The sequence below is a fragment of the Pangasianodon hypophthalmus genome, chromosome 22, assembly GCF_027358585.1.
Source record: "Pangasianodon hypophthalmus isolate fPanHyp1 chromosome 22, fPanHyp1.pri, whole genome shotgun sequence".
In the NCBI taxonomy this organism is placed as follows: domain Eukaryota; kingdom Metazoa; phylum Chordata; class Actinopteri; order Siluriformes; family Pangasiidae; genus Pangasianodon; species Pangasianodon hypophthalmus.
The window spans coordinates 2,774,541-2,801,083 of NC_069731.1; the positions used below are offsets into that span (position 1 = coordinate 2,774,541).

At 38.3% G+C, this 26,543-nt stretch overlaps 1 protein-coding gene across 1 annotated transcript; it reads left to right on the forward strand.

Moving 5' to 3' along the window:
* The first annotated feature begins 2,200 nt into the window (after nt 1-2,200).
* On the forward strand, nt 2,201-26,462 carry col28a1b (collagen, type XXVIII, alpha 1b). Its single transcript, XM_026924423.3, has 35 exons — nt 2,201-2,327; nt 5,576-5,706; nt 5,881-6,440; nt 8,831-8,851; nt 8,938-8,997; nt 9,096-9,149; nt 9,683-9,727; nt 9,817-9,843; nt 10,470-10,514; nt 10,607-10,651; nt 11,915-11,968; nt 12,605-12,673; nt 13,143-13,211; nt 13,300-13,368; nt 13,631-13,699; nt 13,791-13,859; nt 14,039-14,107; nt 14,215-14,283; nt 15,228-15,299; nt 15,387-15,455; nt 15,586-15,657; nt 15,887-15,955; nt 16,101-16,169; nt 17,157-17,225; nt 17,343-17,411; nt 17,602-17,670; nt 17,995-18,063; nt 18,229-18,297; nt 18,368-18,448; nt 18,647-18,682; nt 18,800-18,836; nt 19,502-20,056; nt 20,766-20,932; nt 22,016-22,208; nt 22,802-26,462. The coding sequence occupies exons 2-35, from the start codon at nt 5,583-5,585 to the stop codon at nt 22,972-22,974; spliced, it is 3,456 nt and encodes a 1,151-aa protein (XP_026780224.3). The 5' UTR covers nt 2,201-2,327; nt 5,576-5,582; the 3' UTR covers nt 22,975-26,462.
* The last annotated feature ends 81 nt before the right edge of the window (nt 26,463-26,543 follow it).

Genomic DNA, 26,543 nt, shown 5'->3' on the forward strand with positions numbered 1-26,543 from the left:
TGTTCCGTTGAGGAAGCCCTCGCCCCCAAAGTCGAGGAACACAGACTTCTACTGTTACACCATGTACAAAAATACAGTTCCAGTGAAAACAAGTAGTAGGTGTAGATAGGTGTACAATTTCTTTCTTTCTTTCTTTAACAGGGGCAACACACATTAATAAACTGCAGTGCTTATAATGTAAATGTCCCAGAGTTAGCCAAATGGCTACTTTTTATCTGCAGTTACTAACTATAGTCCATCTGTTGCCATCTGTTGTCTCCTTTATCCTGTCCATCGATGGAAAAAGAGCAGATATTATTGGATGATTGGTGATTCTCAGTGACACCAGCATGGTCCACTAGGGATTTAAACACTCGACATGCTTATAATTCTGAAGAATCCAGGAAGTAACTGCAGTGTACTTCAGGAATAATAGTAGACGTAGTAAAAGTTCTGTCTTTCCAGAGAAACAGAACGCTTTGGATAGAAGTCCTTCATCAGCTGAGGTTGCAGGAGGTGAAATCAGGAAATATCCAAAAGGATTGATTGGAAAAAGTTCATGTGACATTTTTCTAATCTTCAGCTGTCCAGTTTCAGTGACCACTGTAGTCTTAGATTTCCGTTCTTGGCTGACAGGAGTGGAACCCGATGCGATCTTCTGCTGTTGTAGCTCATTCGCCTTAAGGTTTCAACGATTTGAGCATTCTGAGATGCTTTTCTGCTCACCACGGTTGTAATGAGCGGGAGTGATGATTTGAGTTACTGTTATCTTGAACCTGTCAGGCCGTTCTCCTCTGACCGCTCTCATCAACAAGAGCTGCTACACACTGAACGTTTTTGTCTTTCGCACCATTCTGCATGTAAAATCTAGAGACTGTTGTGGGTGAAAATCTCAGGAGATCAGTAGTTTCTGAAATACTCAAACCAGCCCCAACAACCATGCCACGGTTAAAGATCACATTTTTACCACATTCTGAACATTAACCAAAGCTCTGGACCTGTGCAATTTTATAAATTTATAAAATGCTGCCACATGATTGGCTGATTGGATAATTGCATGCATGAGCAGGTATACAGCCTAATAAAGTGACCAGTGTGTGTGTGTGTGTGTGTGTGTATACCTGAAAAGCATCTAAATAAAATATAAGTGAAGACCTCTGAGATAAATGACACAGGACAAGCGAGGCAGGTCATTTTCTGGGACCCCAAATTTCACTGGGAGACACTCAGTGAAAAATTTCTTGAAAATATCAAATGTCTAAAGTACGGGATGCTCTAATGGGAAAAGTACTGCAGCATCGACGTCTAAGAATTCCATACATTCAGCACACAACTTCCTGTGTTCCTCATTTTAAACTGTTTTATCTAAAACAGATGCATGATTAAATATAGTGAATTTGGCAGCTGGACCCTGTGTGTTTTGGGAATTTTAATGTAAAACACGGATGTATTCCACACTTGTGGCTAAAATGCATCTCAGATCCACTTAAGTGTTTTGAGTTGTGGATTTAAACCTGATGTACAAATGTCTTCAGTGCATTTACACCTGTATTTACCTATATGTGGATAATAGGAAAACAATCCTGATACTCACAACACATGAATCTTTCATAACATCTATGGATAAAACACGCTGAATGCATGGAATAGAAATAAAACAAGTAATAAAAATGTAAAATGTACAAAAGTTTTAAAAAGTGAGTGGACAATGGGAAATAAAATACATTTTATTTAATTCAGATGATCAATGGGTGTGAAGATGTTATTGATTTTCAGATGTAGTGAAAGCAGTGAAATTTATAATACTTTAAATGTAAAAAAAAAAACAATTTCACACAATCTAAGCAACAGCATCTCATTTGGCAGAAATACAACAAACCTGGCAACCTTTAATATATTTATTATGTTAATAATCAAAGGGGAACCAGATTGAATGATTTCAAGTCAAACAGCCTGATGCTGTAATTTATTATTATTATTATTATTATTTAATTACAAAAATTCCATGTTGAAAATGTTATATAAAATGAACATTATATATATATTATATATATAAAAATATAATATATTTTTAATTAAATGCATTATTAAATATTATTATTTGACTGAACAAAAATCTTTGGAGATGCTTCATTTAGTCTGAATGTGTGTGTGTGTATTTTCTAATGATGTAGGAATTTTACAATCCTCTTGGAGGTGTTTTCGATGATCTGGCAACCAGGGAGATGTTGAGGAGCAGTCAGGACTGGGACAGTGTGATCCCTCCTGCACCATCAGCATGCCAGATCCATGTAAGCATGTGACAGGATTATTGATATGAAATCATTCACGTCTGCATGATATGAAAGGTAAGAAACTAAAAGGCGACTAACTTTGTTGATTCTGATGCATCTTGTTTCTTGTTCCAAGTTTCATTGCATGCATGTTGTTATGGCTTTACAATAATTTTAAAATAATAATAACAACTAATACAACTGTCTGAATAAATAGAGTTTTAGAGGTCTTGTGGATAGAATTTTCTGCATTGATCCTAAGCTTGTCAGAATCTAATTCCTGAGAATAATTTCTGGAATTGCAATTAGTGCAACTCTGTAACTTTATGAAACGTGTCTGGAGAAGAAACGCTTTTTACAGCAGAGATTTTTTACTTTTAGTGCATATTTATATTATAAAGATTGTAAAATGAGACTACTACTGGAATTGTTGCAGTAAAAAAAACGTTCAATACAAGCTTGTTAGAAAATTTACACTATCAAGATAATAATGTATATGTGTGTGTGTGTGTGTGTGTGTGTGTAATATATATGATTTTTAAAAATAATTTTAGAGAAATTGAGCCAATTTAGCACTGTTGCCTCGCACCTCAGGGGCTGAGGGTTCAAATCCCGCCTCCGCCCAGTGTGTGCAGAGTTTGCATGTTCTTCGGGGGTTTCCTCCAGGTCTTCCAGTTTCCTCCCCCAGTCCAATGACATGCGTTTGTGCCGAGTGTGTGTGCGATTGTGCCCTGTGATGGATTGGCATCCTGTCCAGGGTGTCCTGTGGCTCGTGCCCTGATTCCCCTGGGACAGGCTCCAGGTTACCCCGCGACCCTGTGTAGGATCAGCAGTACAAAGAATGGAACATATATACAGTCAGGTCCATAAATATTGGGACAGTGACACAGTTTTGGTAATTTTGCCTCTGTACACCACCACAGTGGATTTGAAATGAAGCAGTCAAGATGTGACAGAAGCGTAGACTTTCAGCTTTAATTCAAGGGGTTTAACAAAAATATTACATTAACCGTTTAGGAATTACAGCCATTTTTTACAGAGTTCCTCCATTTTCACAGGCTCAAAAGTAATGGGACAATTGACTGATAAGCAGTTTCATGGCCAGCTGTGGCCTGTTTCCTCCTTATATCATGATAAATTAAGGAGATAAAAGGTCTGGAGCTGATTCCAAGTGTTGAATTTGCATTTGGTAGCTGTTCATGGGAACTCTCAATATGCCGTCCAAAGAGGTGTTGATGCGAGTGAAGGAGGCCATCATTAGGCTGAAAAACCAAAACAGACCTATCAGAGAGATAGCAGAAACTTTAGGAGGGCCAAATCAACAATTTGGTACATTCTTAAAAAGAAGGAATGCACTGGCGAGCTCAGCAACACCAAAAGGCCTGGGAGACCACAGAAAACAACTAAAGTGGATGATTGCAGAATTCTTTTCTTATTGAAGAACAACCCCTTCACAACATCTAGCCAAGTCAGGAACACTCTGGAGGAGGTAGGCCTATCATTGTCAAAGTCTACAATCAAGAGACACCTTCGTGAATGTAAATACAGACGGTTTACCTCAAGATGCAAACCGCTGGTAACACTCAAGAACACAAAGGCCAGATTAGACTTTGCTAAAAAACCTCTAAAAAAAAGCCTGACCAGTTCTGATGCAAGATTAACTTGTACCAGAATGATGGGAAGAGAAAAGTATGGAGAAAGAAAGGAAGGGCTCATGATCCAAAGCATACCACATCATCCGTCAAACATGTGGAGGCAGTGTTATGGCATGGGCATGTTTGGCTGCCAATGGAACTGGGTCACTGGGGCTTATTGATAATGTGACTGTTGATAGAAGTAGCAGGATGAATTCTGAAGTGTACAGAGCTATACTTTCTGCTCAGATTCAGTCAAATGCTGCAAAACTGATAGGACAGCGCTTCACAGTACAGATGGATAACAACCCAAAACATACTGTGAAAGCAGCCCAAGAGCTTGGAAATTAAATGTTCTTAAATGGCCGAGTCAGTCACCTGACCTCAACCCAACTGAGCTGCTTTTCACTTACTGAAGACAAATCTGAAGGCAGAAAGACCCACAAACAAGCAGCAACTGAAGATGGCTGCAGTAAAGACCTGACAAATCATCTCAAGGGAGGAAACTCAGCATTTGGTGATGTCAATGGGGTCCAGACTTCAGGTAGTCATTGACTGCAAAGGATTTACCTCCAAGTAATAAAAATAATCCTAATATTTATGATTATATTAGTTTGTCCCATTACTTTTGAGCCTGTGAAAATGGAGGAACTCTGTAAAAAATGGCTGTAATTCCTAAACAGTTAATGCAATATTTTTGTTAAACCCCTTGAATTAAAGCTGAAAGTCTACGCTTCAGTCACATCTTGACTGTTTCATTTCAAATCCACTGTGGTGGTGTACAGAGGCAAAATTACCAAAACTGTGTCACTGTCCCAATATTTATGGACCTGACTGTATATATATTTGTTTGTTTTCATGTTAACTGTACATTAAAGATAATGTATATATTGCATATATTAGTATTTTTAGAGTGGCAGTTTAGCTAAGATATTTTGGTGACTGGAGTTTGAGCTCCAAGGCTAATGTTGCTAACAAGTAAGGGAACAAGTAAGGGAACATTGTAACAAGTCTTCAGGACAGAGGAGTTTCTCAGAAAAAATGACAAGCTGTGATTTGAAGAGATATGAAGAGAGGTAAAAAAGAGTGACTGGTGAGGGAACGACTGTTTATAGCTGTGAACTAACTTGTTTTGATGATGTTCCACAACATTAAATATAGCTATAAATGGATAAAAAGTACAATATGTTGTTCATTACTAAATAAGATTGGAATTGTTGGTAAATTGCTCGAGTATACGATGGTGGTAACAGTAACTCCACTTCATCACACCCCTTCATTGATTATTTTCCTTTACCTCCTCCTCTCCTTATTTATAACACACTTATCTATAAAAAGGTATTAAACCTGGACTTGGATAGGAGGCGCTGATATCATATGAGGATATGAGGAGGTGAAATTGTATATTAGAAGTGATTCGGATAATAATGTGGTTTACATTTGTACTTATTTTTATTTTAGTTTATGCTAGTACTTTATGAAAGTGATGTCTTTAAGAGGCATGTGGTGTAAAATGAGTTTGTGATGATTTAGACATGAAATTTTCACAAACTGCTTTACTCTTTTCTTAGCCACATAGTTGCAGTACAAAGCTAAGAAAATCTTCAGACACCAAACCTTTGGGATAACGGAGACCTGGTGTAATTTTTGTTCAAACTACTCCTTTAACCCATTCTCACTCTTCCCTAGGTTAAACATGAACTCGGCTAAGCTGTGGAGTGTGACGCTGCTGTGCTTTGCGTTATTATTCCTTTCACACGACGTCCGAAGTCAGAACAGAAGAAACCAAACGAACAACTTGACCACAAAAAATGGAAAGGGTAAATCGCAATTGTGTTTTGCGTATTTTTTTGTATGACCCTCACTTATAGATTCTGAGTCTGTGTGTTGTTCAAAAACCTGCTGCTGGAAACAGATGTTAAAATTATCAGCACCCACGCATGTTCTTCCCATTCGTAACCTTTGGACTGGATTTTTATATCTTCCATGAGCAGTGCTGGTGTGTGCGCTGGAGTTGGCCTTCCTCCTCGACAGCTCAGAGAGCGCCATGTCGTACCGTTTTGAGAAAGAGAAGGACTTTGTGCGCTCGTTCAGCTCCCGGGTGGTGAAGATGCAGGTTGCCGACTGGCACCTGATGCCCCGCTTCGCTGTTCTGCAGTACAGCAGCTCTGTGTCCATCGTGCAGAGCTTCTCCGACTGGCATGGACTGGACAACTTCCTGGCCAGTGTGGGCTCCATGGCCTACATCGGGCAGGGCACGTACTCATCCTACGCCATCGGGAACGCCACTGAGCTGTTTGTACGTGAAACTGATGACAAGAACGTCAGGGTGATGCTGCTGATGACTGACGGCTCCGATCATCCACGGAGTCCCGACATCCTGGCTGCCACCGCTGAGGCCAAAGGTCACAACATCAAGCTCTTCACCATCAGCTTGTCATCAAGGGGCAGCCAAAACAGCGCCAAGCTGCGAGCCATTGCTAGCAGTCCGGTGCAGCGGTTCGTGCACAACCTCAACGATCCAGACCTTGAGGAAAGACTGCTTCAGGAGCTCGTAAGCTCAATGCTGGTGATATGCACTTCTAATGATCCCCAGGGTGTGCTGTTATAGGCAAATAATCAACGACAGGGTGGTGTAATGCAGCTGATGCAAAGCAGAGATACAGTTACCATCCAAAAGCTGAATATTTTAAATAAAAACACATCCTGAAGTGATTTATTCCTCTTATACCACAGCAATTCTCAACATTTTTTTTTTTAATTAAAGAACCACATTTCATACATTTTATCCATTTAATGTTGTGGGAAAATTAAATCTGTGAAACAAGCTACTTCCTATTATCACTTACATTACAGACTGTTTATATCTGCTATAATGCTATAACAGTGGGTTAAATGTTGTGATATAAGAGGAACAAAACACTCCAGGATATGATGTTAAATAAGGAAAATAAGGGTAACTCCACCTCGCACTCTCACATCACAACACTAAGTTGTGCGGTATTGTCTGTGCACTCGACACACCAGCAGACAGTTTCCATGTACATAAATATCGCACATTAAAGGTCAAGTCTGAACCCACAATGGCATGGTTTGTGCTGTGTTTTGGACGATTCAAGATTCCAAGCAGAAAAATCTCGCCTGATAACAAAAGGGCATCAACACATGCTAACTTATACCACGAACATCAAAAAATAAACACCATGAGGATTTAAAAGTGGGTATAATACAGTATGTGGTGGAACGTTCCAGAAACTCTGTGCATGTGAATATTTGCTACACGTTATGGATGTAACCGAATATGAATACATCATTCATTTATTCGGATTGAACAGAAAATGGGTTCCAAATGAACACAAATACAGATACGAGTAGTAGGTTCAGTTCTTTTTTTTTTTTTTTTTTTTTTTTTAATAAAAGCTGACCAGAAAGGTCACAACAAGAAAGTCATGCATGTGGCAGATTTTCACTTACTAAACAATACACACATACTTACTAAACAATAAACACAATGAGGTTGTTGTTCCTCTTTCTGCTGCTCCTGTTATTTGATTTGGTACGTTTTTTTACGCCGGATGCCTTTCCTTACGCAACCCTCCCCAATTTTATTTAGGCTTGGGACCAGCACTGAGAGCACACTGTTGCATGCAACCCCAGTGCCTGGGGCTGGATCCCTGGGCACGAGTCGAACCCGTGCCGCAGTCGTGAGAGCGCTGTGGCCTAACCACTAGTCCTCCAGGGACCCAACAAACACAATGAGGACAGTGGCTATAATATGTGGTGCATGTTCCACAAATTCTGTGTCTGTGATTATATGTTAGGGATGTAACCGAATAAGAATGCATTATTAAGATTGAACAGAAAATGCGTTTTAAACAAATACAAATAAATACGAATAGTAGGCACAGTATTGTTTTCTTTTTTTCCCCGCTTGTTTCTAGGAAAGCTTGCCAAAAAGGTTTGTAGGGACAGGCTGAGACTAGAGGATGCAGCAAAAAATGTCCCGAGTGCAGAAAATAAACACGACGAGGATTTAACTGTGGCTATAATATAATGGCAGAATGTTCCAGAAATTCTGCGTCTGTGAATATATGCTATCTGTTATGGATGCTAACAAATAAGAACACATTATTCCATTATTCAGAGTGAATATACAACATGGTCCAAACATCAAATTCAAATACGCATCCGAATAGTAGTTTTTTTTGTTTTGTTTTGTTTTGTTTTTGTAGAAAACTTGCCAGAAATGTTCTCAGGGCACCTGGTTGAGACTAGAGGGCACAACCAGAGTCACACGTTTGAGAGATTTCATTCTTCATACTTCGTATTCGCTAAGGGTGCAGGAGTTCATGGGACAAAGACTTTCATTTACAACTAGGAGGCGCACAATTCTTTTTTCTTTTCTTTTCTCTTTCATCAGCAGCCCAACCTGCCTTACTTTAGCTCCAACACGAAACCATATTTCCACATAGAGTCAGTGCTCCATATAGCTCATGGTGACTGCTGGGGTCTCCAAAAAGTAATCATTTAATTAAAAAAAATATTAACTTGTACATTCGTTGTCTTTTAAAAGACAGTTCTCCATCATTATTAGAAGAAAAAAAAAAAGCAGCCTCACTGCGTCCCAGCTTCATAGCAAATTCAGGCAGCGTGTCCAGCGAAGTTTACAGAATTTTCTGGAATGTAACAAACCTAAAAACATAATCTAACAAAATATTATTAGGTCCACAGGGTGCCTTGCAGACCACACCCACTTGTCCAGGCCACACCCACTTTCAGTTTAAATCCGAGTACAGATACAGATAGGCACATTTGTGCACTAACTTAACAGATACAGATAATGGAATTGTGTTACACTCTTACTACTATATGCTAAAAATATGTGCTTCAGAAACATTTATGAAATGTATTCTCATCTCTCCTTGTATTCTTTATATTTTTCAGAAAAGAGTGGCCAACAATGAAGTAAGTGTTTCAGTTCATGTTGTGCCAAATTATTAAACTGTGCATCACCCACAGTGGTGTTTTACTAACCAGGCTTTGTGTTTCAGTGTCCACGAGTGCAAGCGTGTGTGTGTGAGAAAGGAGACAGAGGAGCTCCGGGGAACCCTGTGAGTGAAAACCATGATACTGAAGTAATGATTTGTGGTGTGCTAATGCTACGAGTGATGCTAATGAGTGAAGATGATCTTCGTTGGGTTTGTTTCAGGGGAAAAAAGGAGATCCGGGGATTGAAGGACCGCAGGGACCGAAAGGTGTAAAGGTGAGCTGGAAAAACAAGTCTGACTGTAATATAACACTTTATTAGGAACATACACTAAACAAAGAATGTGTACACACACACATACATACACACACACACACCATGTACTGTACTGAACATCATTTTCATCATCGACCCCATCAGCTGGAGAGAGGTATGCACAGATACACACACACACACTTCCAAAATGAAGCATACACACACAAGCATGTACACATAAACACACACACACACAAACACTTCCCAAAAGAAGCATACACACACAAGCATGTGCACACAAACACACACAAACACACAAATACAGATATACTGTACATGCATGTACACCATTACACACACACACATCCACACATGCAAGAATGTATTGTATTGAACATCATTACTTGGATGGAGACACACACACACACACACACACTTTTTGATTTCTATAGTCTGTTTTGATTTCTACACTTTGTAAGAGTGAATCCCGGTGTGAATGATTGTACTAATGGATAATGAATTACATGTCCGTCTCGTCTTTCTCTGTACCGTAGGGAGACTTTGGACCTGCAGGATCCCCGGGACCAGATGGACCTGAGGTAAAACCTACAGAACTGCATTCGTCATTATAGATTCCGTACAATATTGTATCTGTGTGTATCATTACTCATGTGTGTGTCATCTGTAGGGACGACCCGGGTACAAAGGTGATAAGGTAAGAGTTATAACTTTAGACAAAATAAAAACGCAGCTTGTCATGTTACCGAGAAACACGAAAGTGTGAACTCCTCGGAGATGTCGGGAAAAGTTACAGCTTTACCTCTGACTGTTACAAAGCACTGACACTGGAGACTCCTTCCATAAATGTTAAATAAACATCTCCTTACAGAAACCCTCACCATATCACTGATTACACACTATTTTTATCCGTTTATGTGGTGCGTCCATCATACAAGTCCCTGTGTAAGCTGTTACTATAGAAACGGTAACATATTAGAAGGCGTGCATTGATTTATCTTTGAATTACAGCTACACTTCTGTTATATTAATGAACAATGTTAATGAACAATTCTTGACCAATCAGAATCCAGAATTCAAGACCACCATTTTATAAACGTCATTTAACATCGTCCTCTTTATAAATGTGGACAAAAAAAAACCCAGACAGCAATGATATCGGTTTGTAACCTCATTATGTTGCGAATTTTAGGTCTCAAACGTCAGCACATGTAAATAAGATTCACTTTCATTGGAATTTGTCCAGATTATAATGTTGAAATTCTTAAAAAATACAATTTCCACTAATCGTGTGTGATCAGTGAAGCTGTGAGTGTCTTCTAGGGCGACAGAGGAGAATGTGGAGCTCCTGGATCAAAAGGAAATAAGGTACGTGTTCATAAACTACTAAATTATAGACCTTTATTAATGATGATTATATATTCAATTAGAGTACCGAGGTGAAATATTGTACTTCTCAGGGTGCTGAAGGACCTCTGGGACCGAGAGGAGTCAGAGGAGAGCAGGTAAAAATCAAATAAACATCGTTTACATCCATGATCCACTGTCTGCACTTTCTTTTCTCTCTAAATGGAGATTTGTAGTTTTGTGTGTTTTATTGCTATTATACACTCAGTAGTGAATTAAACCATAGGAGGAGTAATGGTGCTCGTCCTCCATCCTGCACTTATGGAATGTGAGCAGAGGATCACTCGTAATCCTGTACCAATGAGCATGTTAACACAGCGAATGCAGACATGCGGGATATTATTTTTTAGACTTTGTTCACTAGGATTAAAGTGAGGACAGAGAAATGTAGACAAGTCTGGCTTTGTGCATGAAGGAAGGACCAACGTTATTATAGCCTACAGCAAGGTCCAAACATCGGCGTCCTCATTTAGCATGATATGATTTCATTTAATTTATGTTATATTAAGTAATATTAAATAATCAGTTGATTCTTAGAGATAATATATACTGCTATTAAATACAGTATGATTTAGTATTTGTATTTGCAAGCACTGCAAAGCTATTAAAAACTAACCAAAATCTTTGTATCGTTTAACAATAAGATTCCCTTAACTAAATACGGAACAAAAACACACACACTGTTGTGCTTTTATAGGAAAATACTCTACAGTTTTTAATCGTTGATGCGGTGTGATGAAGTGAAGTCACTGGCTGAGTAATTTCCAATAACAGCACGTCCCAAACTGTTTTATTCCTCTTACACCACAGACCATTTTTATATGACGCATTGTATGTTTTATTCATTTATAGTTACAATGATTGTTAAACGTCTAAAATCACTTACGTTATAGCAGCTATAAACAGTCATCCCATCACAAGCCCCTCTCTCTTTTCTGTCTCAAAAAAAAAAAAACCTCAGCTTGTCATGTTACCAAGGAACCGTAAAAAAGTAAACTCCTCTGTCCTGAAGATGTCAGAAAACTTAAAGTTACAGCTTCACCTCTGAGTGTTACAAAGTGCTGACACTGGAGACTCCTTCAATACATGTTACTGACATTAATATAAACCCATGATTTGCAGCTGCACAACTGATGGAGATACTGTTATATAAAATGAATCACCAACACCTTGTGTGTGTATATACATATATATATATATATATATATATATATATATATATATATATACATATATATATATATATATATATATATACATATAATCCAGAAAAATCTGCCAATAAATGTATCAGTAGTAAATTATCATGAAGCACAAAGTTAACTGTTGGCCTCAGTGCTTTTTGTCTATCTTTTATTCAGGGCCCCCAAGGGCCACCGGGGGACGAAGGACCTGAAGGACAGGAAGGCCCCAAAGTAAGAACGATTTACTAAAATTCTTTGGCAGAAAAGAGAATGATGTTTGTTGCGCAATACGTAACACAGTCGGGCATTATTGCTTTTCCAGTGTGTTTTATCTGTGGATTATCTATGGCTGACATTTCGAGGGGGTTTCCATACCAAAATAAAATGCTGTGTGGGCATGTACGTTTATACAAAGAGCGCTTTGAGAATATTCCACAACATATTCAGAGCAAAGTGTGAATGAAAGATAGCTTTATTCTCAGTAAAGGTCAATGGAGTACATTTTAATTTTGTAGGAGACAGACGGTTCATGACACCTGACCCATCACACTTATAGCCGTGCCAGATCTGCCCACAATGAGGGCAAAATAGAAGAAAAAATGGCTGCAGGCTGGTCTTTGAGGTTATATAGAGACTCATATACAGACATTTCTAAAGTATCTACGCATATCTGTGTGTTCTGTTTTATCTGTTTCATCTGTTGCTCTGGCCTCCTGTTTAATTCTCAGTCTTTACTCATAAGTAAGACCATCAAAAGATGTTTCCAAAATCATGTCGACAACATTAGCAGTGTCTACAAGCTAAGCTGTTAACCAGCTAGCTACTATGTAATTCATTGGCAATTCTTAATATTTAATCTGCATGTAGGGAGATCGCGGACTTCCTGGTGCAACTGGGCCTCGAGGGGATATCGGCGTTGGATTTCCTGGTCCTAAGGTGAACTGATGCGATTTATTATATAGATTAAAGGTCAGAAATTAAAATCCATGATTTAGGTTTAGATTCACTTTTTACTAAAGAATTGTAACAGTTAAAGTGAATGTTCTGATTAGAACAGAGCCCAGGCTAACAATTTGAAAATACTTTACTGGGTGTAAAAAGGCCTTTTTGTGAGAACGTGTACATAAAGTGTGTTCTAATGGAGACAAAATCTATTTAAAATGTGTCATGAGCAAGAATGACTGGGAAAAAATGGGAAGCTGTTAATAGGCAGGTGGATTTGCATACCATTGTGTTGAAAGTGAGAGATTTTAACCTTGTCATTCTGCAGTTCTGCTGCCTGAATTTCATGTTTATTCAGTTTCTACATAATTATTGCATAGCAAACAATTAAATGAAAATATTACCTGATAAATGTCTTGCTACCTGTGTTTAACTTTGAATTATGGATATGCAATGGTTCTAGGGGGAGAAGGGAAACCAGGGAAGACCAGGCCCTGTAGGTCCAATCGGAACAGGTGAACCAGGCCAACCTGTAAGTGGGTACTGACAAAAATATGACAAAATATCTTAGCATGAATCTATCAATAAAAATGCAAAAATGACTGCATTTATTAATGTAGGGTCCACGAGGACTTCCAGGGCCTCAAGGGCTTCCTGGCTTCCCAGGAGAGGGCCTAGTAGGGCCAAAGGTGAGTGACTTATAAACAATGCAGTTCCGGCTTTGTATTGCACTAGCCTTGTTATATCTCATCAGTCTCTGGGTTTCTATTCTACTCCAATCACTGGTGCTGGGGGAATAAATACTTACAGTGAAATTATTCTGAAATTGATATTGATACCAAATGATATTACACTGTGATGCTAAATAGTCTGCCCCTTATTACTCCAGCTAACCAACTTCACATACACAGTTTAGCCTAAGCTGAAAATCTAAACCAGTTTATGTCTCAGGGGGATCGAGGTTATAACGGTTCTACTGGAGCACGTGGACCACCAGGTATTGGCTTCAAGGGAGAAGAGGTATAGCACAATAATAATAATAACTTTATTATAATTTTTATTTTTTTATTTTAACAAAGTTATTATTATTAATAAAATGTGCATCCCACAGGGTAATGCTGGGCCTCCTGGGGCTCCTGGTCCCATAGGGCCTCCTGGATTGGGAATTCAAGGAGAAAAGGTTTCAAATTTTAGTATATAATGTGAATTCTTCCATAGAATTGCTGCTCAGAGTCTGGCTTAAAATGTATCACATTGGATCAAGTGATGAAGAAATGAATTGACCAGTGTATTCATTTCATTTTCTGTCTTGTGTTATGCCTTCGTCTTAATGCCAATGCTCCAACATAACACATGTAGGGAACCCAGGGTCCAATAGGTCCTCCTGGTCCCAGAGGGATCCCAGGGATAAGCATCACGGGTGACAAGGTAGAGTCCTTGTGCAAAATGCTAATTTGACTGCAATGAAACATGGAAACAGTGATGTTCCTGATGGAAACACCAGGTGGTAGCTATGTTCTGTTTTTTTTTAACAGGGAGACCGTGGCTTCCCGGGAGAACGTGGACCACAAGGACAGAAAGGTGTCGGAGAGCCGGGAGCCAAGGTGAGACAGAATGGATGGATGGAGTACTGGAGCCTTTAATTTCAGCTTAAGTCTTGATTTTAATCACTTGGACACCCATATCTTTAACCTGGGACCATGGACTTCAGTGTCAGACTTTGGCTTGGACCTGAAATTTTGCATACTCAAACATGTAGAAATAGACTTTGTAAATAAGTATTTCCTCAATATTCTTCAGCTACATCCTACATGTCAGGTAGGATGATTCAAGACTTGGACTTTACTACAGTTGTTTTAGCAGCTTAGAGACTTTAGACTGGGCCTGGGTCTGAGAGTAAAATAATTCAGACTTAACTTGAACTTGAGGGGAAGTAATTTTACACAGTTAGTTCTGTAGATACCACTGAAAATTATACTCAAGTATAATGAGTAATAATATAAGTACTCATTATATATAATGATAAGTGAATTTTGGTGGACCTACCTTAAAAGGATCTGCTTTGGTTGGTGAAAGTCCTTAATCAGTGCTCTACTATAAGTAATTTGACTGGTGCCCAATTGGCACAACAGAAAAGCATTTGCCCTATAGTCCGTAGATCAATAGGGCAAATCCAGACAACGCCACAGCCATCTTTGGGTGGGAATCCAAGACAGCAAAATTGTCAGTGTTCTCTGGGTGGGAGGGGCATACTCTCTCACCCCTGTCAATCACAGCACCGTTAGTCAATTGTTAGCGTCTGTGAGCTCATGTATGTGGAAGCGGGCAGGACGTGTTACACTGCCTGTGAGACTGCATGAGCAGCAGTTTGAAAAGATGTGGTTGGAGGAAGCACTTGCTAGCCGTCACCCTCCCCGGTTAGTATCTGTCATATAATAGGGGAGAGCTGACTGCTGGGTGGGAACTGGCCAAATTATTTTATTCAAAAACACTATTTAATAAGTGGAGACAAATGCCAAATTTAGCCTTTAACATGTCTCTGCTGTAGGGTGAGCCTGGCTTACAAGGTGTCCCAGGAGACCCGGGTGCTCCAGGAGAAGACGGAGCAAGAGGACCAAAGGTTGGCATGTTCGCATAACAAATTTACAACCAAGCTGGATCTGCTCCAGAATGCAATATTTGGCCATATATTATCTTCTCAATATAGGGTGAAACCGGTGTTCCTGGGCCTAGAGGACTAGAGGGACCACCTGGTAAAGGTCTACCTGGAGAAAAGGTTTATATGAAGTCCTGATGTCCACATTTCTTACGTCCTAATAAAGCATCAAAAAACTGTAAAGCAGTTTAAATAGGACATATGAACTGTGAACACTGATAAGCAAATGATACGTGCCTTATTCTTAAAGGGAGAGCGAGGAGAGAGAGGATCAAGAGGACAACCAGGAGTCATGGGACCAATGGGTCCAATGGGGACCAAGGTAGGAAAAAAACCAAGAAGGAACATAGTTATGTAGAATTGTTATACCTCAAATAGTCATGTGACATTCAATATCATCCTGGTTAAAACTGCTCTAACTAAAATCATGCCATGGGATTGGACTGTTAAATTCATATTGAATTTTGTATACTGTTTTACTCCTTTGAGAATGCAAATCTGAACTCAGGAGTGGAATCAGATTATGTCGTACATCTGTTTCTGTTCTATAGGGAGAACTAGGAGGTTTGGGGCTTCCTGGGGTAATTGGACCTCCAGGAAGGGGGTTACCAGGCAGTAAGGTAATTGCAATTTATGGATAACAAATTTAAAAATCTTTGTGACATATATCTTCAGTCAGTGCAGTAAATCAAGCAGACATAGAGATGCTTACAATGCTCAGTAATCCCAGATTATGGCATCTTATTCTGAGTGTATTCTCCATAGGGGGATCCTGGACCACCGGGACTTCCAGGACCTGCTGGAGAAACAGGAATAGGGATCCCTGGGCCAAAGGTCTAATCTTAAGCAAATGTTACTATAAAAGTCATCTATATAATAACATCAAAACCATTAGATATGTTAGAGGTAATGTAGAGATTAGTGTCTTCTCATCTGATTTACGTAGCTCCAGTTGTAACGGTTGTAACTAACACTTAAACACTGGTTGTAGCTGAGACTAATTTCTAGAGAGAATTTTTTCCATTTGCACCAAACAAAGCTCCATCTATAGTAGATGTTAAAAAATATATAGCATATATAACACTTTGCTCTGCACACCCCATCACTATTACTAGCCTAACACAATGGTAATTTGCTAGGTTATTCAAGCAGCAATATCTTTAAATTTATTAATTAAAACATGCACATATAAGAAATCATAGTCAAATTTTACATAGACATAAAACATAAATTTAAGTGTTTAATTTTCTATTATTTTCTAGAATACATTTCTATACGTTTCTGTGAGGTCACGATCTCGGTAATAAAAATGTGATTTTTAAAAATAATTTTAGAGAAATTGAGCCAAAGTAAGTGGGGTAAAGTAAGTGTTTAGCACTGTTGCCTCGTACCTCCAGGGTTGGGGTTTGAATCCCCGTGCTTCAGGACTTTCCTCCAGGTACTCCGGTTTCCTTCCCCAGTCCAAAGACATGCGTTGTAGGCTGATTAGCATTTCCAAATTGTCCATAGTGTGTGTGTGTGTGTGTGTGTGTGTGTGAATGAGTGTGTCTGCAATTGTGCCCTTTGACGTGTTGGCACCCCATCCAGGGTGTCCCCTGCCTTGTGCCCCGAGCTCACTGGGATGGGCTACATGCTCCCCCACGACCCTGTGTAGGATAAGCGGTATGGAAAACCTATGGCTGGATGAGCCAAACTATAGTGTTATTTAGTTTCTCTGTAAAATTTAAACTAAAACACACACTTTTGACCTGACAGAATATAAGAGTTCAGAAAAGTGAGATGTGTTTGTCCAGCTTCATTTTTCTCATTTTTGTTGTTAAGGGTGAACGAGGACTACCTGGACCTGTAGGACCACCAGGGCTGAAGGGAGTCGGCTATCCTGGACCACCTGTAAATATACATTTCGTAATCTTTCTATAAGAAGATGAGTTCAGACAGTCCAGCTGTAGTAAACACTACATCGCTTGTTTTTTCCCCTGTATTTGTTGTCCACAACATGATCTTTAGGGTCCTCCAGGCACTCAAGGACTACCTGGAGAGCCCGGTCCAGAGGGGACAGGCTTTCCAGGACCAAAGGTATGAATTAATTCAGCCACTTCCTAGCCATTCTTAGAGTAAAGCTGGGATTCAAGTCATATTTTTCCATCAAATCACATATTTTGGTGTTGCTCCGCTCCAGTATCAGACACATGTATAAGGTGTGGCCTTAAACCTAATGGCAGAGATTATTTTCAGGGGATCCAATTTTGGTTGTTTTCTGTTCCAGGGGGATCAAGGTTCTGCAGGTCCTCCAGGGCCAGTGGGAGCACCAGGAATTGGACTTTTAGGCCCCAAGGTTAGTAATTTACTCTAAAATAAGATTCAGATCTTCCTATCTCAGTTGGAGATTACCTATCTCACTGGAGATTACCTGTAGGGTTCGAGTTACAGTTGTACCAAGGCAGATGACATGTTCTAAAAAAGAGTTCACTAAAGTAATAAAAATTAATACAAGAAAATAATTCAAGTGATAAATATTCCAGCAATGATTTGCACAGAAAATAACATCAGCTTTTTTATATTAAACTTTCAACAGTGCACACCATGAAAAAGTTCACTAATAATCCCCATGCAGTTTTGTGACCCAAAGGGAAAATTGAGGTTTTTATTTGATTTGCAGGGTTCTATAGGTCAGCCCGGCCCATCTGGCCCACCCGGGCTCCCAGGAGAGGGAATCCAAGGCCCAAAGGCAAGATGAGTAACCAGTAGTCACTACAAATCTCTATAAGATGGACTTTATACCTTGGTCAAGCGATTCTACTATAATATTGTGACATTAGAAATTATAACATGAAGGTAAAATATGATATAGCTCTTTGTAGGCCCTTACTATCTGCATGTCTGTTTTGTCCAGGGTGACCCTGGATTCCAGGGATTAGTGGGACCAAGAGGAGCCCCAGGAGAGGGTTTACCTGGGCAAAAGGTAAGATGAGTTCATGTCCTGTTCTATAAGAAGACGTGGACGCCATTGTAATGTTGGCCCGGTTTTGCAGGGGGACCGTGGGTTTTCGGGAGAACGAGGACGCAAAGGGGACAAAGGAGGACAAGGGGAACTAGGACAAACAGGGCCAGTGGTAAGGACCTTGAACTTCTGTGAACAGTCTTTTAATTTTTTAAAAAAAGTTAATTTCACTTGAAAAAATGACTGAAAATAGTTTCAATACAGGTCGAATAAATTTCTAATGCATTTCAATGAACACATTTTCATAATGAATGACAAAGAATAATATTAGATAATTTTTTTTTATTTAAGTGATGTGTTTACTTGGCAGGGTAGGCCAGGCCAAAAAGGAGAACCCGGCCTTACTGTAAGTGTGATTGAGCCATTGGGAAGTATACAGATTTATATCATTGATCATTAATCATTGATGTGAGAGGATGTGTGTGTCTTGTGCTTCATTATTTTTTTGACTCACATCTTACAGAGAGAAGAAGTTGTCAAATTAATTAAATCAATTTGTGGTGAGTTTCCATTTTGCCTATTTACATGCACTTTGTAAAGGAAAATCGTGCTAACAAATACATTAGAACAGAGGAACACATTCTAGAGCTGTGGATCTCAACCATTTTTACCTTCTGCTAGCTATGGGTGCTTTGTGACTACAGCATTAATGCAACTTTCTGATTGGTCGGAAATTGGTTCTGAAGGAAGAATTACATACAAACATTTCCATTTTGTGCAATTTGTTTAAAAAAAAAATTCTGCTTAGTGTTAGCTGCTTAATATTCACTGTATAGCCTTTTAGCTACATAATAATTCACTAGTACCCCCTAGTGGTTAGGTTCCAAATTTGCCCAGTTAACAAGGCAGGATGCTCAACCTTACATGATGCGAATTATGTGAAAGTTTGCATAATCCAAGCATTAAACCATATCTTCTGGCATTTTCTGTTTTCTCATCTCTTAATATGGTAATGTTAAAGCATCAACAAATGCGCAAAGTCCAAAAACAAGACACTATAGTCCACAATAAAGTGATCCTGTGATCACATAGGTGCGAAATTTTTTCAAGTCTTCTCTTAAAAAGATGGGGAATTTCATTAATTTGTCTTCACACTACTGCATCTTGAGTCAAAGTCTGTATTTTTTTACATTTTAACAATCTTAAGAACAATTTGCTCTTTCAGGCTGTGGCGTGACTTGCAGATTCAACCCCCTGGAGCTGGTTTTTGTGATCGACAGCTCGGAGAGCGTGGGTCCTGACAACTTTGAAATCATAAAGGGCTTTGTGAACACCCTGATCGACCGTGTTTCTGTCAGGCCCAACGTCACACATGTTGGGATTGTGCTGTACAGTCACATGACCGCGGTGATCACTGATCTGTATCGACCCCTAAGCCGTGATGAGGTGAAATCTGCTGTACGCCGAATGCCCTACATGGGGGAGGGAACCTACACAGGAAGTGCCATCCATCAGGCCAATCAGCTGTTCAGTTCGGCCCGCCCTGGAGTTCGGAAAGTGGCGGTGGTGATTACAGACGGCCAGGTGGACCAACGGGACGTGGTTAAGCTGGAGGATGCAGTGCGAGACGCACACTCCAGCAACGTTGAGATGTTCGTCATTGGTGTGGTGAATCAGAGTGAGCCATTTTATGAGAGCTTCAAGAGAGAGCTGGAGTCCATCGCTTCTGATCCGGATGAGGAGCACATCTATCTGATTAGTGACTTCAGAACACTCACTGGTATGTTACCTTATTGTCATCTTTCATCTTTCCTGACACAGAGCCACGATTTCATTAACAAGCGACATTTCAAATGAGATTATCTTAATTCTAGTCGAATTAGGAATGACATGGTAAAGCAACAAAGCAAAACCATTGGCTTGAACGATTCCTCGGACCAATCCTATGGCACATTTGATGCGACGTTTCTTCTTTAGTTCCTACCTGCAATTAGTTCCCATTTACTGTCTGAGGCACAAAAATGGAAGAAAAACTTATAAGCATGGTTTCATCTTATACTGTTATATATGACCTCTCATTAAATATGTATAGAGACATTATGAAGAAAAATAAAGCTTGGAATGTACTATAGGAGATCGTTGGTGACCCTGGTGAGCGTACGTAGCTAGTGCAGTTAGCTTGCGTAACTACGAAGCCGAGCACGTAAATCAAACACACTGATTAGTGCGTTATTTAATTTGTGTTAGCTTTAGAAGATACTATATATATAGCTAATACGCATAGCTTTGATACATATAGTTTTGAGGGTTAAATTCAGATTCCCACAACTCTCAGCTGGCTTTAAACTCTATTATTATTTCTATTATTATTATTAAATATATCTAAAACATATTTTATGTTAATTTCTTTCAGCACTGGGTAACAGTGAATATTCTACATCTACCTCACTAACCTTACATTTGTTTTTAATGTTTTCTCTTTGGTTCAGCATTGGAGAGTAAGCTGCTGGGTAAACTCTGTGAGAACAGTGACGACTTGTTGTTCAGGCAAACGCCCAGCCCTGATCTCCTCCCTGTAACCCCCAGACCCCCATTTTACGATGAGGGACTAGGGAGGAGGACACACACAGTGACGTTTAAAGCAGACTTCGCACAGGTAGGCCGTATCTGTCTATATCTGCCGCTTTTGAAAAGAACAGAGGAGAGCAAGACAAGTTGTATAAAATGACTGGTGAAAGTCAAACTTAAAGGGAGATAGATGCATTTGTGATTCGTTATTTGATATGTCATATAAATGCAAATCATTATTCAATGTGTCATATAGATGATTCCATATTTGGCAAGACAAATAGATGTGATTCATTATTCGCTGTGTTCCGTAGATGTGACTAATTACTCAATGTGTCATATAGATACGATTCATTATTTGATAAATCATATAGATGTGATTCATTATTCAATGTGGCATGTGGACGTGAGTCATCATTTGACATGTCCTTCGGATATGAATCATTATTTAATGTGTCATATAGATGAATAGTGAATTATTATATGATGTGATTTATTATTCAACATGCCATATGACATGATTCATTATTTAATAAGTCGAATAGATATGATTCTTTATTTGATCTGTCATATAGACGTGATTCATTATTCAATGTGTCATATAGATGTGAATCATTATTTGATGTGTCAAATTGAAATGATTCACATCTATATTGAACGTTGAATAATAATTCATATCCATACGACACAGTGAGTATGAATCTAATGAATCTAATGAATCGTTTCTACCTGACACATGTGAATCATTATTTGATGTGTCATATAGAAACGATTCATTAGATTCATTATTCAATGTGTCATATGGATATGAATCATTATTTGACATGTCATAGCAATACGAATCATTATTCGATGTGTCATATAGATGTGATTCATTTGGGTGATTAATGAATTGTCTGTCTGTCTATGTGTCTGTCTTTCTGATCAGACTTTTTGTCTATCTATACATCTGCTTGTCTCTATTTATCCTTCCCTCTGTCCATCTATCCATCTACTGCTGGACAAATGGGAAAAACGTCCCTGTAACATTTAAATACCTTACAAGAATTGCCTAGAATAATGAGGAAAAAAAATTCCTAAAATTGTTTTAATAATAAACCAAAGCAACAATACAGTATTCAGTTCAGAGGTTATACTGTTATTAATGTAGTATTATTTTGATGTGAAACAGCCAGGAGCAGGAGAGTTCTTAGACAGCACCAGCGCTCCGCTCTTCAGTGGGGAGAACCAGAACAGTCTGGATGATCTGTGGCGCATCACATATGGTTCTGCTCCAGGAAAACCCTTACAGAGACCGGAACCACACACCACCAGCACCACCACCAAGCCACGCCTAATACTGATTCAGGATGACTTTAGCAAAGGTGACTGTTACAGTGTAACACATTAATTGAAAGTTTTTACGTATAATTTGCACAGTATGTCAGGACGTAATATTGTATATATTGCTCACAAGCATAAACTTACTGTATAGATGGACAGACGGACGGGCAAACGTGATGTGCTTTTCTATTATTTAATCAATTAATCAGTTAATTAATTCACCTATTTAGCTATCCATGTATCTCTCTATGTCTCTTTATCTATTTATTGATTTAGAAGTTATTTTATTTTTTATGTCACAGGGCCAACTTGCTTTTCCCTCACCACTCACCCCATTTTCTTCTTTTTAAAATAATATTTACTGTACTACTTTCCATTTTAGCCATGAAAATAACATTCTCACACACTAGTATTTACACTCTCACTTCCAAGAAGAGGATCACCAAGAGCTGGAAAGGTTTTGCCTATATAAATATATAAATATTGTTTATTTAGCTAACAACTGCTATAATAAATCCTGGGCTTTTAAGCAGGAAGGTTAAGTTAGCACTGCATGCTGTTCTTTTTGTCTGTTCCTTTAGTAATGAGATTGAGGATGGAAATTAAATGGCAGACGCAACATTTCTGTTTACAGACGATGCCTGCCTGCAGCCGCTCGACCCCGGGCCCTGTCGCACCTACGTGGTGAAATGGTATTACGACCCCAAGGCCAACTCCTGCGCTCAGTTCTGGTTTGGAGGTTGCCACGGCAACCGTAATCGGTTCGACACAGAGAGCATCTGCCGGAAATCCTGCGTCATAAACTAAATCATCGCTGACCATTAAGTAATGAAAAAGCAAGGCTATAAACCCAAGAGTATTTACTTTTATTTATTTAAGCCGAGCAGTGGAGTGTTAAAAGCAGGGAGGTTTAGGAGATGGAGGAACACAAATACATTCACGGGTGCTAACACTGGGCCTCATTTATCAAATCTTTCGCAGGACCATTTATGCAAAGAATGAGGTGTTCATGGGAATGGAAAAATGTTCATATTGCTCCTGAGTTTGTATAAATTTACGTATAAGTAGACTCATTAATGTGAACCCTGACTGATCAGCTTAGAATCGTATAATTAGTAATGAGTTGTATAATATGTGGATTATACAATACTTCTTCACTACTTCAATACTACATCACTTACAGAGTATATTTCAATATTTTAAGATTAGCCATTCAATTAGAACAGAAGTAATGGCACACTATTTAAGGAGCAAGAGTTAGCAAGTGTCTATGGAATATTTAGTGCATGCCAGACTTTTAGTCGTCATTTTGTCTCTTTCAGCTCCTTTTATGGAGTTTTGTGGGCGTGGCTAAATGTAAATCAGCTGTGCCATGGAAATTACATGCCATGATTTACAGCTGTTTGGCATTTATCAACGTACGCACGTGGGTACAAAGAAAATCAGCGATTTTTGTGTTCGAAATGTGTTCAATTTGCCAAAAACATTTACACAAAACTTTATTAAATGAGTGATAAATGAGGCCCACTGTGGGAACAGTTATAAAATCATACAATATACAGATCTCTACATCAATATAATGGAGATATATGGTTTTTATATTTCCTTTTCTGTCACGTCTAGGTGACCAGACCTGTAGGAGGTTTTAGTAGCTTATTTAATCAGTATCTCTTTCCTGGGAAGGATATATGATCTCGTAAATCCTAGCAAAATGAACACTTCTTACATCTTTTGAAATCAGTCAATCAATAGTCATTTCATCAGGCCGTCTATTCATATCTCACTCTTTCCTTAGTTTATCATGTGTATTACATTTGAGATTGTTAATTTTTCCTCCTAAACGCCACTGTAACTGTGCTAGCAATAACAACGCCCCCCTGTGACATCGTCAAAAAATACGAGACGAAAAATCCACATCTATATGACACTTACCAAACAACAAATCAGCACCAGAATCACTAAACACATCAGAAATATTTCAGTATATACATATATATTTCATGTGTTTCAGTTTGGAGCTGTATTTCTCCTTATGTCCATACTGATAAACTATTTTTATAACATTCTAAAATACAGTGGTGTGTGATTAATAAGGTTTCATCAGTTACAAATTCCTGTCTCACATCAAATTCCATGGACAATGTTGTTAATTTTTGCTGCTTCGCTCTTAATCATATTACTGTCATTTAATGAATAAGCTGCATGTTAGACGTGACTGCTAACGGAAAGTTATTTCACAAGATCCTGTGCTGCCTTTCCATCATTTAAACACCATTATACAGGATTCACTTAATGTAAAACATAGATACTAAATATAGAATTTAAATATACACACCCTTGCTGGAATTCAGTTCCTCTACATTCATGGATTCATGGTTACAAATCTTATAAATGTTGGATCCCAAAATTCTCTAGTGTGTTATTTGCTTTAATGAATCCAGTTGTGTGTATAATAATCCCCTTATATTTAAGGAAAGATCTTCGTGTTTCCTTTTTGCTGTTGCTGGCATTCACTTCTGTTTACCCACCTGCTACGCTTCAATGATTAATTTTTTTAATGTCTAATCTGGAGCTGAATAAGAAAGCGTTCGCCTCCACATGTTATCAAAGTGACATGTCACATGCTTGCACAAACATATCAGGGTTATATATCAAAAAGCAATTAATCTGAGTACAAAGAAAAGCTTAAAGTGATCACTCTCAAGGGCAGGATTTCAACAAGAACACAACCTACTTCACTTTTGATCATGAGATCAAAGTTTTGACATTTGACAAGCAAGACTTGAAACGTTTGTAAATATTAACATCAGATATGTTTATACATGCCCGTATCAAAATGACTTTTAGACACACTTTAAGGTTAATTCAAATTTACATGAACAATTTATAAGACAATTAGAAAGTGAAAGTTTGGTTTTATAAGATTCTATCTGACTGTTTATTATTAAGCAAAATCTCATTAAATATCTAATAAAGGTTATTTAATAAACTCAGCAGAAAATAACATTTTGAGACCACACTATGATATGCATTTTGATAAGCTTTTTATATATTGTCTTGGATCTAAAATACAGGATATTTCACTTTTTAAAATATAAAACTTTTTCCAAAACAAGATATTTTACCTTGAAAAAGGGAAACGTTCAAAGTCTCGAATATCGAATATTGACGATTCTGCACTATTTCTATATCGATATTAATTTGTAATTTTGCTCATGTTAACTCTGTTCAGCTTTTGAGTCTTATCTCTTCCACTGAAGCGTGTGTTCAGGATTTGATCTATCATCAGGTTTTACACAAAGTTGTGGGGTCCATTCTAGCTTGTGTGCATGCTGTCAATAAAGCAAAAGCAGGTCGTACGAAATACTTCGAAATTCTGAAATTCATGTATATATTTCTTAGATTTTACTTTTGCCTCAAGTTGTTGCTGATAACAGAATTAGTAATGAAAAAAAAAACTTGAATTAAATTAGATAAGAATGCAAAACAGAAACATTTTGACTAGAGGGCTCAGACTTTTGGACCCCGCCTACAGGATGTAGAACATCAACAGCTAAAAAGTTACTTACTGAAGCTTTAAGTCTGTTCCTTTATGTCAGAGGGAAAATAAATAAATAAATAAATAAATAAATAAATAAATAAATAAACAAACTCTGGATGGTGATGTTAAAGCCACAGCTGCCTACGTTTTGCATTCATCCTGGATGATGATTGGCTGGCAGACAGAATCTTATAAAACCAAGTTCATCTGTGAATTTGAAGATGGAAGCTTTTCAATTTAAAAAAAAAACCTTTAAGAAAATACATCAGTAAAATAAATTATCCTTCAGTGTACTCAAATAAAAGTTTACAATGCTGAGGTCACAAAATGACTTCACTGACATAGCATATTATTATCTCAAGTAAAAACTAATAAATTCTCTCCACTCGGCACTCCACTTGACAACACTCCTGAGCATTTTCAGTCCTACATGACCAGATCCCTGTCTACCCAAACAGGGAGTGACACATAAACTAGAAACAGTTCGGATCACGGATCAGAAATGGCCATTCCATTAACGGTGGACAAAAATTGCGTAAATGATTTGTTTTTTGGCTCAAATAACAAATAAACACATATATATTTTCAGCTCCTGTGTGTGTCTCCAAAATTAGCAGAAAAATCAAAGTGCCTTCTGGTAACAACTTAAACAAAAAGGCTATTATCACAAATTCTTATACTCTGAATCACATAAAACCCCTTAAATTCTGATATACAAAAAAGTTTCACAGCTTCTTTAATAAACTTTAATAAATATAAATGTCCTTTCTTTTTTCATATTCAAAGTTGTTTATTGCTATAAATAAACTCTTTAATAAGTTCTAGTTTGTAATAA